This window comes from Lepisma saccharinum, chromosome 3 (genome assembly GCF_977018435.1).
Source record: "Lepisma saccharinum chromosome 3, izLepSacc3.1, whole genome shotgun sequence".
Taxonomy (NCBI): Eukaryota; Metazoa; Arthropoda; class Insecta; order Zygentoma; family Lepismatidae; genus Lepisma; species Lepisma saccharinum.
The window spans coordinates 1,776,272-1,791,860 of record NC_139231.1 but is presented as its reverse complement, the minus strand read 5'-3'; the positions used below and the strand labels follow the sequence as shown (position 1 = coordinate 1,791,860).

Below are 15,589 nucleotides of genomic sequence, written 5' to 3'. Positions count from 1 at the left end.
ACCATACTGGAGGGGCAAAAGGTAGGGGGACACTCCCCAAATCGCTGCTACTGTACATTAATTGCCGTAATGACTTGGCCTGGAAAATTTTTGTTCTTGGTGTGGAAAACCTGGAAAAGTCAGGGAATTTTGTTTTCACAAATTGGTAGACACCCTGATTTGGCATTTCCAAAGATCTGTCATTCCTTGCGACCCTCAAATCTCGCGAATATCAGTCAGTTTAACATAAACAAAGGCTTACCTTCTTAATGTAGGGAAAGCCAAAGGTGTGTTTAAGAGCTGAAGTAAGCAAAAGTAGCAGAACAGGCATTTTTAGGCAGAATTACGCAAAATAGGCATTTAAAGACACTATAAAAATGCATTTTCAGACTAGATATGCCATGAAATGAACTTCAAACATTGTTGGCCCCCACCATGTCCTTGGATCCAACATGGCGGCCAAGACATTTTTGTAAATTATATTTGCCAAGTAGGTGTTGGCAACACTTGTCTTCGAGTGCGCAGCAATCATGGCTGCGTAACGTCATTTTGCGAATACAGATTTATCTATTTGTCATCTGTGCGACAGGGAAGCTGGTATGTATCTATACATGTGTGTGTGTGTCATTAAACATGTATTTTACATAAGGTGTGTACTTTTCAAACTCGCACCTTACCTAACCACCGAAAGTTTGGATATAAACTGGATTGGGGCTCGCTCCCCAACAAACATTAAAGCTTACATATTACTACAATGGAATTAAAAAGGCAAATAGGTAAAAATCAACACCCTAATCATAGCACTAACCTGCCCCCGCAGTTTATCATGCAGAGGTCCCTCCCTATACATGTGGCGCTCACTCTCTGTATCCATCCGACTCTGTGTAACTAAAAAAACAAAAAAAACTCTCAATCCATCTGGCCCTGTCTCTCGGACAGTGGAGCAAGTTTGAACCTGGTATACATACCTCCCACAAACTGACCCGCCCCCAACCACCCGGGGAAAGGCCTTATTGTTACCGTTCAAACAGAAAACCGTTCAGGGAAAACAACCATTGGCTTCCCTGTCTACTGAGCAAGAAGCAACCTTGGCAATAGCATTTACAAACAAATAAACTTTTATACGTATATTTTACAACTGTGCACGTTAAAAACCACACAGCAATGTGCTGTGTGCAGGATGAAGTTTGCAGTGCAAGTGCAATTGAGATACGTCTGCACTAAATTCTGTAGTATCTAGGCAGTCACATGGAAAATTGTTCAGTTTGCAAAGTTCCCACACACCTGGAAAAACCTGGAAATCTTGGGGAATTTGAAAAATGTAAAATTCTCAGGGAAAATCACCTAATTGATCAATAAGTCACGTTGAAGTACATCTGAAGGGCTAGAATATGCTCCTGCCTGCTGATTTTCTTCACACAAGCTGCTTTGAAGACATAGGCTTGGAACATAACTTTATTTTCCATTATAGATTAATTGATAATGTGTCTAATTGTAAAGTTCTGTTTCTCAGTGTGAAAACATTTGTTCTATATGTGGTATGTTTGGAATTTTTTTTTGTGCACTGCAAGACAGTTTGAAAAGGTGTGTACTCAGAAAAATATCGAACCGCAGTCCTTAATTATATCTGCACAGGGATTCTTAATTTAGTTTGATTTCTGAAAGTAAACTGACATGAAGTATTTCCCAGTACTGATAAACTACTGATATACAATTTATCGATTCCGATTGTTCCCGTTCTCTCTCTCGCCGAGAATAAGTCATCTTAACTCTGCTTCGAATCTGACATTGTCCTCTCACACATTGCCATTTCCTGCAAGGGTTGGAACCTCTGCTGTGCCGTACCTGTAACGTTGTATTAAGTGTTTGGCATGTTCTTCTCGCATGTGCTGATTTAAATTTTCTCACAGTTTTAACGTGCCCTCCCTACGATTTATCATCCATCCATGTTAGATGACTACAGTGTTTTACCAAATTTTTTCTTTTTTGAGAAGAGTGGGCATTTTATACTGTTTCTGAGGAAGTTCTTAGGCTGTCCTTTGCCTTTTTTAACAGTTACTCGGCCAATGGGTCACATGTGACCCATCGTGCTGATTAAAAAGTTCATGGGCTTTTAGGTTGTGAGGTTGTAAACGCTGACAGATGTTCAGATAAGACTTTGAAATGTCCTGTCGAAGAAAACCCACTTACCCATGACCCCCTCCCCTCCTCCCCCTCCCCTTCCTTTCCAGTCTCGTTTTCGATGCGAGGTTTGACAGCTGGGAAATGAATGGAATGCAATATATGAGATTTACGAGCTTGTTTTCTGTCTCCCAGCTTGGGAAACCTGAACTCTCTTTTGTGGTACCCTTTTCCCAAAATGGTGGGAGAAGAGGGGGCGAACGCCATATTTTTATTTCTTTCATTGAAATTTGGAGACTTAGCCCCCCTCCCCAAAACCCAGTTTTTCTCACTTGGGCACACTGAATTGTATACGGTCGTGTGCTCAGATAACAAAAGTTAGCCGAAGTATATTGCTCAAATAGTCTCGAAGATATAGGTGTAAAAATTTAAAAATCCCTCCAAAGGCTGCAGCCAGAGAGGGGTTACTTTCGAAAACCCGCTCGGTGGTGTAAAGGTTAAATTTCATGTTTGTCCTGCGGAAGTCCCTTTACAACTTTGCATTTTTAACCTTTCTCAAAGGTCTCTTTACACCCCTTTTTAATTTTAAGGTAAGGTTTTTTAGATAAGGAGATTTTCCCTGTATACATAGAAGGGTGCAAAGTGGCCACAAAGTCGAAAGCACCCAAAAATTTTAAACCAGTCAGCTAGTCCATCTCATCTCTAATAATAATAATAATAATAATAATAAGGTTGTGGCATGGCTATGAGGGGTAATTGGGGCTATTGTAAAAAATAAACAATACTGCACTGTGTATTGACTACTCTGGAAAAAAAAGATTATTCTGGAAAAAACTGAAATCTCTGAAAATAAATTCCAAGTTCACGTGGAACCCAGAGTTTGTTCTCTCTTTTTGCATAGAAAGTAGATATTCTTTAACAGATCGAAGAGAAAACAAGACACACTGAGCACACATCAATCCTTGTTTTGTAGTGACTTAATCCTTTTCTTTCCTTTTTTTTGTACGTAATGATGCTAATTTTATTGATAATCCATAATATATAATGAATCTTTTACTGATAATGAGCCTATGGCAGATATTTCATGGAAAATATAAAATCAGGGTGTCTACTCACTGGGATTTCCCTGAATTCCGGGAATTATACGTGAGTTATTGGTTCCGGGAATTATGCGTGAATTCTACGTGAATTTTTCTCCGTAGACGTGAAAAATTGCAACTTTAATTAATCCAAATCGCTCATTCGGTAACGCGTCTGACTACCATGCTAAAGGTCCCGGGTTCGATTCCCGGCCAGTTCAAATCCGGGAACTTTTCTAACGTTTGGAGCGGCCCCGGCACCCACCCAGCGTCGAATAACATGGGTACCTGGAGGAAACCCTGGGGGAAAAGGCGGTCATGGGCGTGATGCTGATCACATCACCCCCACTCACGACCGGATCAAGAAAGTGTGGGACATTACCCCCACACCCCCTATACGGCTTCATGGCGTGGTGCTATGCACAGGGGAGCACTTTACCTTTTTTTCACAGTTTAGATTTTAATTTTATCGAGGAAGGAAAAGAAAAGAAAGCTGCATGGAGAATAAAACAGAATTCTCTCAATCAGTTTTCTTTGTTAGTTGCAGAACAATCTATCTGACAGACAGAAGATTATTGCAAGATAAGATATCTTGAAGTTGATTAGGTAAATTTGAGTTTGAAATTCGTGTACAATTAACCATTTTTCTTAGATTGGTATATTCCGTAACATTTGAGACTTGTGTGTGTAGATGTATTTCTAGTCTGAGTAAGTGAAATGGCAAAGGTAAAGTCTGAACCTTGAATTAAATATTTCAAATAGATATTGATTCCTCCTATATAATTTACTGAATTAGAATTTTTGGATACATTGGAATTGCACAGACCCTTTATGTTGTTAATATATTTGTGTGTATGTGGGGTGGAAGAGAGGCGGTAATAGGTAATGTTGAAATGGAGAAATTATGTGCTTGTGCCCTGGAATTTTTGTAATGTTCGCCTTGATAACCGGGACTTATACTTGAATTTTTTTGAGGTCCTAGAGTAGCCACCCTGAAAATACACCATGGTAAAAAGTTGTCGTACACCCATAGCTATTTGTTCCGAAGGACCAGACGTGTTAATAGGATGTCAAACCTTCCTCTGATGTTGCTATAGCATTTACTTTTTTGGGGTAGACTTGTCACTTAAGTTCTGGTGAACTAGTGGCAAAATTTGTTTCCAGGCTTCCTTAAGCATGGGGAATAGTTGACTTGTATTTTTTGGTAGTGTGTGAGACACGCTCCATCTCATCCCAAAGATGTTTGATTGAGCTCAAGTCTGGGCTTGCATATTGGATATCTTGTACGTGCTTAGTGTTTGATCAGTCCCCAGTTGACATTTTCACCCCTGTAACCACATACCGAAAAGTTATATTTTCAAGGTGTATGCACATATTTCTTATTGGGATCTGTGTTTTTGTTAGATTTGATGCTGTTAGCATTTTATAAAACTTTTTTTTTTTTTTGAAAAATGTGTTTTTATTACAGACCAAGAAAGTTGCAGTGCCTCATACCAATGAAACTCATACTTCTGGAAACTGCGGGAATGAAACTCAAGAGCTGGAATTGAGATGGGCCTCAGACAATGTGAACTTCACTTTTACCAAGAACAACACAGATTTTGTCATATCAGATGTTGCAGCATTGCTTCACGTTCCACAACTGAATGGTGAGCTGTAATTTACCTAGGTGGATTATTTCCTTTGCCATATTAACAGTGAAATTCATAGCAGATTTGTTGCACTTTTTAGGGGCTTTCCAGTTCCACTTCGAGCACACTGTTATCCACTCTGTTCCACTGATGCATACAGTACTTGCAAAAAGTTAGGAACAAAACTGAAGCAGGCAGGGGTTTGTATCAACTAAAAATTCATTGCTTGTTCTTCGCTGCAAAATGGGGATGGCTGCAAAATCCAGAGTAATAGATTTCTGGGTTTCAAATTATCCAATATGCATTTTGGGGTTGATTTGGATATCCAGATATTACAGATTTGATGAAGGATTTGTAGAAAATCCGTACAGTGAAATATGAATGACAAATAAAGGAATATGTGGTAAAGTTAAAGTATCCAGTGCATATAGCACCATGCCATGAAGGCACATTTAGGAGATGTGAGGGTAGGGCCTCGCACATTCTCAATCTGTCATTTTGGAGGTGTTGTGATCAGCACCATGCTCGAGCCACTTTGTGTGGACAAGGCTGGAAAAAGTCTGGTCTCAGATCGTCCACCCTGGGATGAACCTGGGTCTCCCATGTGGCAGTCAAGATGCTCTACCAACTAGCAGCTCATAAGGAATATGTGGATAGCCCATAAAACGGATGAACGATAACTGTCCGGATAATGCACACATTTGGATATCGGAACATTTGATAATCAGATCTGTATAATTTGGATATCCAGATAATGTGGATATGCATCAGAATATCCCATCTTCAGATATTTGAAGTCTGGATAGAAAATCATCCAATTCCCGAATAGAATTTTATCCAGGTTTTGCCATCCCTACTGCAAACTACATGTATAAATCATGAACGTGAAGCATGTGGCAATAACATAGGTGACAAAAAATCAATTTCGGAGTAAACAGAAGTATTGACTTTTTTTGTCTATGTATCCTCCATTGGGTACATAAGAAATGGCACATCCTCAGCATTTACTGAATGTATTGTTGTGTTTCACTGGAAATAGTGTTCTAAGCATCAAAGAAGGTCAGATGGAGATGAGTAGTGTTGGTGCAATGCCCCATTTCTACATGATTTGATACAAGGTTGATAAGATTAAATTAGGCAATTACAGTGGCTGGGTTGTGCATTTCATATGTTACTTGCACTCTAGACTTTGTTGTTGCAGAGTTTCAAACTGTGCTTTAAATCAATGGTTCCCAAACTTTTTCGTTGCACGGTGCCCTTAACTGTTCCAAGATTTTTCCAAGGCACTCGAAGTCAGAATGTAGGCCTATTTAACACTTGCAACGCTCAGTGTGGTTAGGTTGCTTGCCTTAAGTTAAAAAATATACACAAATTTCGAATTCAGAAACATTTTATATGTAAAAAGTACTAAAACCATGTGTAGACTAAGAGGTGTCATTTCAGTGAAAAGATTAGAACATTTTGCGGCATCCTGTAAGACAGCTCTGTGGGTCACACTTTGTTCACACTTTATTGTGATGAAATATGAGGGCTCTCTCCTTTGGCAGTGCTCGATGGAGAAACCTCTTAGTTGCCTTGCTTAATTTTCACCTTGATTCTGACCAAATCTGACTGAATGCAGTCACTGAAATACCACCATGCTTCAATGTTAGCAGTTCCAAGCAGACAACATTTTTCCTTCTTGCTACAGTGGACCTACAATTCAGATTTTGATTCATCTGCTGTGGTACAGAGTTCCACTGTTCCCCCACTTGTTTCCCAGCCCACTGCAAAGCTTATTTCCACACCTTAGTAGTGGTCTCTTGTCTGTGAGACTTGCATTACATTCGCTGGTTTAATCTGTTTTACGGGCTATCCACATATTCCTTTATTTGTCATGTTCGTCTTTACAAATTTTCTGCAAATCCTTAATCAAATTTGTACTACCCAGATATCCGAATTATCTCCATATTCAGGTATCCAGATTATCCATTGCACCCAAAGTGGATATTGGATAATTTGAAATTCAATATCGATATCTGGATTTGATGGTGATCCCTGTTTTGCAGCAACAAACATTTTCTCCTGCAATGCATTCAGTTTATCTCTGGGGTTATTTTGCACCTGCCCTGTTTACTGGTCACCACAATAAACTTGTCCTCTTGTGAAGTGCATCAATGCCTCTCGGAACAATGACGATTGCTAAATGCCCATTTCAACATGGCAAAAGACTGCTTCCCAGGCAGCGTGGACACATACTCGAAGCTTTGCTTCTATTTTATGTGTTATATTTTCTTGATGCATTGAAATGATTTGGGCCCTTGCTACCTCACTTAATATCTCCTCATGACACATTTTTGACCTATTTCGCTTACGTAACCACATTTCAACATTCGCTGCATGAACGGAGTCTGCTTGCACACAGGTTGATTCTGTGTGTTGCTGTTGGGAGTTAAAGCGGTAAGAGCACTTGAGTGCTACACCTGGCACATGATTGGTCAAGGGTAACTGTGTGGCCATGTTGCATAGGGCAAGTCAGTCAAAAAGGCAACAGAATGACAACTGATCTTTTTCTTCCCCAACTTGCTGTAAAGCATTGTTTTTGTGTGTTCCTTACTTTTATTGCAAAATGTGCACATAGATTTCGTACCATGTACAATATGTCTTTGTGGTCTTGTTCCTAACTTTTTGTTGGTACTGTAGACTGACACACATAGAAGTTGCATCAGGCTCGAAAAGGACTTTAACCATACTCTCTGGAATACCATGTAATTTCTCTACCAACTGAGCCAGTCCTGATTTTTCTGCTACAAAAACTCTAAAACACTATAAATATCCAGAGAAACAATGAAACAGAAAGCATCCATGGATAGGAACAAACTTTTTTTTTTTTTTGTGTAGACTTTTAAGTCCACTTTATGCAAAGATAATAAGAGACTGGACTTCCAGTTTAAAGGGGGATCCAAACCACTACGTGCTTGCGATGGCATTACGACTAGGATATCAGGGAGGAACTGTCCTTTGTAGGGGGTTAGTCCCCCAAATGTAGTCACTCGTCATCTCACAGACAAACTCTACCTATCTACATCCATGATCTGAATTTGAGGAAAGCATTTACTGGGTTTTTCACTAATTTCTTCCAAAGTTCTGTCTGAAGAAATGGAAGAGAATGAAGCATGTGTAATTTCAATCTCCAGCCCATTGCTTTGTCCAAAGAATGTTCGTACCACATTTGGATACATTAAATGGGGTTCATTTCTACCCAACAAGTCACCTGAACTAATCTATCTGTATCCACTTCCTGGGAATAGTGCATAGAGCCATTGACGCGCACCAACACCATAGTGGGGAGGGGCCCAATCGTCTTGAAAATAAGAGGGAAAGTTGCGGTCGGGGTTCAGAATGGAAGGAAACACATTTTCCTGAATGAGCATCAGGTGCCCTTGCACCGTTAACGTAGTGTCGATTAAAAATGGACCAATGATGCAGTTGTCCCATATGCCACACCACACCATCACCTTTGCAGGTCACTGTTCCTTACTCGGTTGCATCCAGTTTGGATTACTGTCACACCGGTACAGACAATTATGCCAATTGACCTCCCCATTCAAACAGAAATAGGCCTAGTCGCTGAACAGTATGCCACTTGCAAAAGAGGGATCCAGTTTGTGTTGGTTCGTAGCCCATGTGCAGAACTCGACCAGTCGATCTAGGTCATCCTAGTTTAGTTTATGTTGCATGTGCAGCTTCTAAGGATGCCAACGATTGGTATGCAATATCCGGACAATGGAGGACTGGCTGATACCCCTTTCCAGTGAGAGACGACGAGTACTGCATTTGGGACTCTTCACGAACGATGCTAGAACTATCGTTGCAGTCTCCTCATTGGTGGCAGTCTTTGGTCACCCACTACGTGCCCTATCTTCACATTGCCAGTTTTTTTTTTTAATTTGCCGGTAACATACATGACTGTGCTGTGCGATACTGGATGTCTGTCTGGGTGCCACCTGTTGGTAGTGCTCTGCGATGTCTCTGAAACTGCGTTCCCTGGATATTAGGATGATTTCTATCTTCTGTTCCTTTGTCAGAGGCATCTTACATCACCTGAAACAATGAACACCACAAAGAGACTTTTCAAACTTTGTGTTGATAACTTGCAAACGATACAAGATATCAAAGAAACAATTACATTTTTGAATCCCTAAGCGCATGCTACTGTAATATGATATGCTACATGCCCCCTTCCCATTTGAAATTTCGAACCTGCATTCAAGATGGCAGCCATGGTCACCATGTACCCTACAAGTTGCGGACCCCCGACTACTACAGTCTCCCATTACCAGATTTCACATTTTCCTGTCAGGTTTCAAAAGAAAAGGGTGTCAAAAGACTTTTGACTTGCCCTGTATATCAACTTTACATAGACATGATCACAAAGAAGGTAAACGTCCTACTTCAATTGAGCACAACAAGTATCTGTGCACAACCATGGGCGTCCGGAAGGGGGGCAAGGGGGACCATGCCCCCCCCCCCCCCTGGAAAATGAAATCAACGAAAAATTATGTATTTCACACATATAATTTCATTTTAGCCACAATAATATGTGTTAATTATTGCATGAACATCATACATTCAAATTTAAGCAATATTTTTTTTAGGGAACAACACTTTTGTTGGAGACAATGTGCCTTGTTTGCCCACCCTGGAAAAAAATACCTTTCTTGCCCCTCCCTGAAAAAAATCCTGCGGACGTCCATGTGCACAACCATACTATGAAAAGCAAGACCATTGCAATATCATGCAAAATGGTGACGCTACGATAAAATCTATAACTAATGCATGCCCAGCAGGTCGATATTACTAGGACACATCTAGAATCTATGAGCAAAATCTTGTTAACCAGAGTAATCGGATACAATTGAGTCTTGAGATTTGCCCAGCCACTTCAGGTTTGTGTAAGTAACCCACAAATTCACAAATCACTTCACACACATGTATTCAGCTCCCTGAAAATGCAGGTGGGTAGTGTCTGAAACATCACAATGGGAGCACTGGAAGGTCATTCAACACAAATCTGCAAAGCAGAATAAATAATTGCTGCCTTAAAGACTTTTAACACTTGGAAAATAGTTCAGTTCAACTTTTTAAGACTAGTCATATATTTACATTGTCTAATCATTGAGTTGTGTGAATTTTCTTCAAAGTTGAACAATCCCAGCATGTAGTAATTAAATTTTATGAATGTAGAAAATTGAGGTTGGAAGCATAAAGGGAATAAAATAAACTCCCCACAATTTTGTCAACTTTGAAATTTAATTGCTTTTATTTGTAAAGCAGTTATTTATTATTGCATTTAAGGTGCACTTTTTCTTTATCACATAACAGTTGCAATTTAACAGGAAATATAGTATTTATTATACTTGGTACACTACAATGAAGTAAAAGATTTGAACTCATAATGTCGACATAAGTGATGTTGATAGATCATTAATTGGCTCAGTCGTAGTGTGCATTTTAATTTGTCTGTCCAGATTTCCTAATGTTGACTTCCTTCGTTTTTCCTCATGTAGAAAGTGGAACATTTCACACAGCTGAAGCCCTGTTCAAGACCCCAGTGACCATGTCGTACAGATGTAGCAAGGATCAGGACATCAAGCTGAGTTCCGAGAAGTCCATGGATGTAAACGTCACGATGAAGATAAGTAATGTCCAACTGCAAGCTTTCCACGAAACCTCGACAACAAAGTTCAGTTCAGGTAAGCATAGATTAACACACTGGGGCATAAAGTAATGCCATTTCCAGAGTGTCTGAACAGTGTACTAAGGTTATAAAATTTGTGATCATTCCATTCCCATAGTGCATCAGATCAAATTTTAGGGAGGCTGAATTCCTGTGTCATCATAAAGTAAAACGTACATAGAAATTTAAATGTGTAATGTCTTCTTTTTTTTTTTTTTCAGTTTGTTTCTGTACACTTAAAGGTAGTGTGTGTGTGTTATAGATATTTTGTTTTTGTTAACTTCCTTTTTCCAGAAATGTTAATTTCATCCTTCTTCCAGTACACTGTTACAAACACAAGCTTTCACATTTTTTTCTTGTGTTTTCTCAATTTTCTTTCAATTTAAAACTTCCGAATTTCAAAATTGAACTTTGCTGAGACATTTTTATCCTCTCTCAAACGAAACTGTGTATTTATGTGCTCTTGCAGGCAACTGGAAGAAAAGAATTAACACCTCTTATGATCTAATGCTTTTTTAATTGCTTGTCCCCACACAATCCCATATATTTCATGTACTCAATTGGCCGTTAATTAAATAAGTAGATCACTTTCATACACATTTTTACTACATGCAGACTAACGAACCATGAGTAACCCCACCTCCAGCAGACCATGGAAGGGAGGCTATGGTGGATCCTCATGGAAAATGAACGGCAACCTAGAAGTACGAGGTCTGTTAGAAAAGTAATGAGACTGGCAACACTGTGCATGAACTGGCAATGCTGCTGCCTCCACCTTCACATGGCAGTTAGGTTAACACTTGCCGTTGACTCAGTACAAGTTTCAACTTGCTACAGTTGCTACATGATTGTTGAGAGCGCCTGAAGTGAAGTTGTGTTTGTGAGGTGCGTTACGAAAATGGACTGGCAAAAGTTTGAGCAACGTTGTGCCATCAAATTTTGTGTAAAGCTTGGCGAATCTGCTACTGTGACTTATGAAAAGTTACAAAGGGCTTATGGAGAACATGCACTATCCAGGGCACAAGTGTTCAGATGGCACAAGTCCTTTTTAGAAGGCAGACAACAAGTGGAACAAGAAACTTGTGCGGGAAGACCTTCAACCTCAAAAATGGACGACAATGTGGAAAGAGTGAAGTCTCTTGTGATGTCAGATCGTCGATTGACAGTGAGAATGATCAATAACAAACTGTCAAACTTTTTGTGGGGAAGTCCTTGAAAGGCTCAGGAAAAGGGTGGCACGTGTGAGACCATACATTGCACGCACTTGGATCCTGCACCATGTCACACAGCAGTCTCCATCAATGAATTTTTGGCGAAAAGAAGCATTCCTGTGGTCCCTCAGCCCCCTATTTGCCGGATCTCAGTCCCTGCAACTTACTTTATTCCCGTTGCTCAAAAACCATTTGAAAGAGCGCCATGTTAATACTTTGGATAATATCAAGAAGAGCTGAAAGGTATTCCAGCAGAAGCCTTCCAGCTCTGCTACGAACAATGGAAACAACGCCTCCATCGCTGTGTAGCTGCCCAAGGGAACTATTTTGAAGGTGATAACCTTGATTTGTAAAAAGAATAAAATTAATCGTTTACAGAATATCTGTCTCCTACTTTTCTAACATACCTCGTATATACCATATTTGCCGGTGTTTAAAATGCACCACTTTTTTTCATACACATTTTTTAGAAAAGTTTTATTACTGTATTTATAATTAATCTACAGTATTTCAAATATTAAGTAATATGCTTTTTAATCTTCATCACACACAGCAAAAAAGCAAGAAAGAATTCAAAACAGAGGAAGTTCCCAAAAGCTGACTTATCGGCATATAAGATGCACCATGTTTTTCAGATCTATTTTTAAAGGAAAAAGTGTCTGTACTTCACACACAATTTTGTTGGTCAAATCTGTGTATTTCTGAATTCAGATTTTATTTTATTAATTTATTGGTGTAATAAAATATGTTGTTTTATTTCTTCTCTGAAATCCTCGATGGTTTGGTTAAGATTGTTGGGAAATTTCAGAGATTGAGAAATTTGTGAGATACAGAAATTTTTTTTGTAAGGCAGGGCAGCCCTCGCTGGAGAGTTTGGGAATGGAAGAAAGATAAAAATGCCAAAGTTTGAGGGTGTAAAAAAATGAAACCATACAATTTAGACACGCACACAAAGTTTTTTCTCACCACCATGAAAGGATTAAATGTGTCAAGTTCCATCAAAATTAGAGATCATGGGTACCGTAGTCTGGTTGAATGGATGACCCATACCGTTTTCTTTTTTTTTGGGGGAGGGGGGTTGTAAAGTCAATTTCCATAGCAGAAAATGAAGTGTGCTTAGTGACTCCTGTAAAGCTAACATTGTAGGCTACCCTCGCTGCACCTACCTATAGGGTTCCTCTGACTTGGAAAAGTTGGTGAAATCTACCTACAAGTGAAAGTCCGGGAAAGTTTTTCTTTTTTACTTGTCAGGATTTAGGAATGAAAATAAGTTACTTTTTTCTGGAAATTGTTGGGAGATGTACATACGAAGGTTTTCAAATTTTAGTTCATATCTTTTGTACAGTCGGACACCTTTGGGTTGTAACAACCCCACTGACTTTCACTGGGATCATTAAAAGCTGGAAATGTTCAGGACTGTGCAATGTTAAACACTTAAAACTTCAGTGCAGTGGAACCTTGATTTTACATTTTTCAAGGAACCACATGAAAGAACTTAAAATGCAGGGAAATGTAAAATCCGGGAAAATTTTAAAGCATTTTGCTATTTTGGACCATGAAAATTGAATTTATAATGCGAGAAAATGTTAAACTGGAGAACGTAAAATTGAGGTTCCACTGAATATCCTTGTTGAAGCACCACAAAATGGAAATTTATTTTATGCCTACCAGGAAAAATGGGAGATTTGTTTTATAGTGGAACCACCAGCAAATTAACCTGTGCAGACCCGTGACTCCTGTGCACCCTACTCCCACAAGGAGGGGAGGGGGAGAGTGGAGCACATGCTTCCTTATGGCCCAAGCTGAACGGATCGAGCGGTAGTGTACGAAGGATTTTAGCAAAAGATTCTTTTGTTTGTGGTCGCTCTATACTTAAAATGGTTGTGAATCTGGATGTAGTTCTGGTTACTGCTGCCATTTTCTTCCCTCAATTATTATAATTATTATTACTATTTGGGGGGTTTGAAGCAACTGTTGCCAATGTAGTTTTTCCTGCAAATCTTTATCTTTCGCATGTCCCTGATGGATGGCTGTCATTTAATACTTTGAATCTTCTTGCAGCTCAGGACTGTGAACCAGCAGATTCCCCAGACATTGTGCCCATAGCAGTTGGATGTGCCCTCGCTGGATTGGTGGTGGTTGTCCTGATTGCCTACCTTGTCGGTCGCCGCCGATCCCGCAGCCGAGGCTATCTCAGTATGTAAAGTGGATGGTATTAAGTGTGAAGATTTTGCGAAGCTTTGTAAAGACTTATTAAACATTTGGTGAGTGAATTTTTACTCGAGGAAGATGTGATATACGCTAGAGTGAATTTAACAGTGGGTTTTGAGTCTGATTGAAGTGCTCAAACTCTAGTCTGAAGATTTAAACGAGGAACTTACTCGAGAATTCCACTGTACAGTTTTTGTGAGTAATGACATAACCAGATTAGTACGTTCGTACATTTCTCTCCCTCTTTTGGATTTTTTTTTTTTTTTGAGACGATAATGACCTGCAAGCAGTTACATCTGTGATTCGAGGGCTGTTCTTGACCTAGTAATACTAATGCATATAACAGAAGTCATGTCTAATGGAAGTTTTTGAGTTAGTTTTCAGTAATCATTCCATAGAAGTTTTTAATGTTTTGTATGCCAGTCTGTTGATGTATTGTAATTCTTTTGTGGTGGTCTAGATCTTAAACTGTTTGATTTGAACTGTATAAATCAGAAGTTTTGTGTTTTGTGTACATATATATATACTTATAAATATATATATATAAATATATATTAAAAAGAAACTGGTAAATAGTGAAGATTTGTTGCTAAGTCAAGCTGAGGCAGATACAACTTGCACCCTTACATCACCCCTGTCGTGATGACGCAGGTTGTACAGTAGGATTGTTTTGCAAACTGATTTAATTGCTAATCTTGTAAGGGTGCCTAAAGTATCTACCTCAGTTCTGTATTGTAATGCTAGAGATGGAAGTTTCTTAGTGGAAATAACACTTGTTAATGGTTCATACTGTACAGGGAAGACTTTCATCCCTGCTGTTATACTTTAGGCTTCAAGCAATCTCATTCAGAATTCACCTTTCCTGCCTTCAATGTGACAGCACTTGATACAGCTCTGATAATTACACCAGACACATGTTAAGTGTTTTTGTACTGTGTGCACCAGAGGTTTTCAAAAATAAAATTTAGATCTTAACAGGTGTTTTTTTTTTGTGTTGAATTTGGAGTTTATGTAGATATGTTGGCATAATACACACACACATACACACACCCTCTCTGGCCACTTTTCAAAGTTCATCAAAGTGCATTACAGAATGACACTTGGGTATTTCGGAATTCACTGTTGTCCCATCAGATTAAACAATGACATCCTGGTATGAGTACTGCATGAAAATAGCATTGTCTGCTTCAAAACTTGTTTTGATTCTTTCTGCAGGCAGCAGGAGGAAATGTCGGATTACACTGGGTGAAAATAAACTGGATGCAGACGTATAAAGTCCGCGCGTTCATTATATCCCAGTGGTTAACAAAGGGAGTGCTACTCTTTGTTGAAACACCCAAGCGGGCGGTTTTCTCTTAAAGTAGAAGCCAACAAACTGGAGTAGGAAAGCGATGTTGCCAATTGAAGATGAGATAAAGAGGAAAAACAGAAGGAAATGGTAAAAAAAAAGAGAAACAAAATTAAAGAATATGGAAAGAGAAAAGAAATGCAGATAAAGATTAAAAAGGAAGTGTTTAAGGGTATTATCAAAGGCGGGGAGAGAAATATCCAACTATGGCATATGAGGCCTTAATTGACACGAGGGTTCTGGGGGGATTCTGAATTAAACATGAGGGGGCAGTATCAAACTCTAGGTCT

The 15,589-nt window shown here is 39.2% G+C and overlaps 1 protein-coding gene across 1 annotated transcript in view; it reads left to right on the top strand.

The window, feature by feature from the left end:
- LOC145984899 (lysosome-associated membrane glycoprotein 2-like) overlaps positions 1-14,926 on the top strand; it is a 51,383-nt gene extending 36,457 nt beyond the window's left edge. Inside the window, exons 3-5 of the mRNA XM_083118272.1 lie at positions 4,648-4,828; positions 10,360-10,545; positions 13,802-14,926. Of these exons, the coding sequence (XP_082974398.1) occupies positions 4,648-4,828; positions 10,360-10,545; positions 13,802-13,944 (510 nt within the window). The 3' untranslated portion in view covers positions 13,945-14,926. The remainder of the gene's footprint in view (positions 1-4,647; positions 4,829-10,359; positions 10,546-13,801) is intronic.
- Positions 14,927-15,589: the final 663 nt, after the last annotated feature.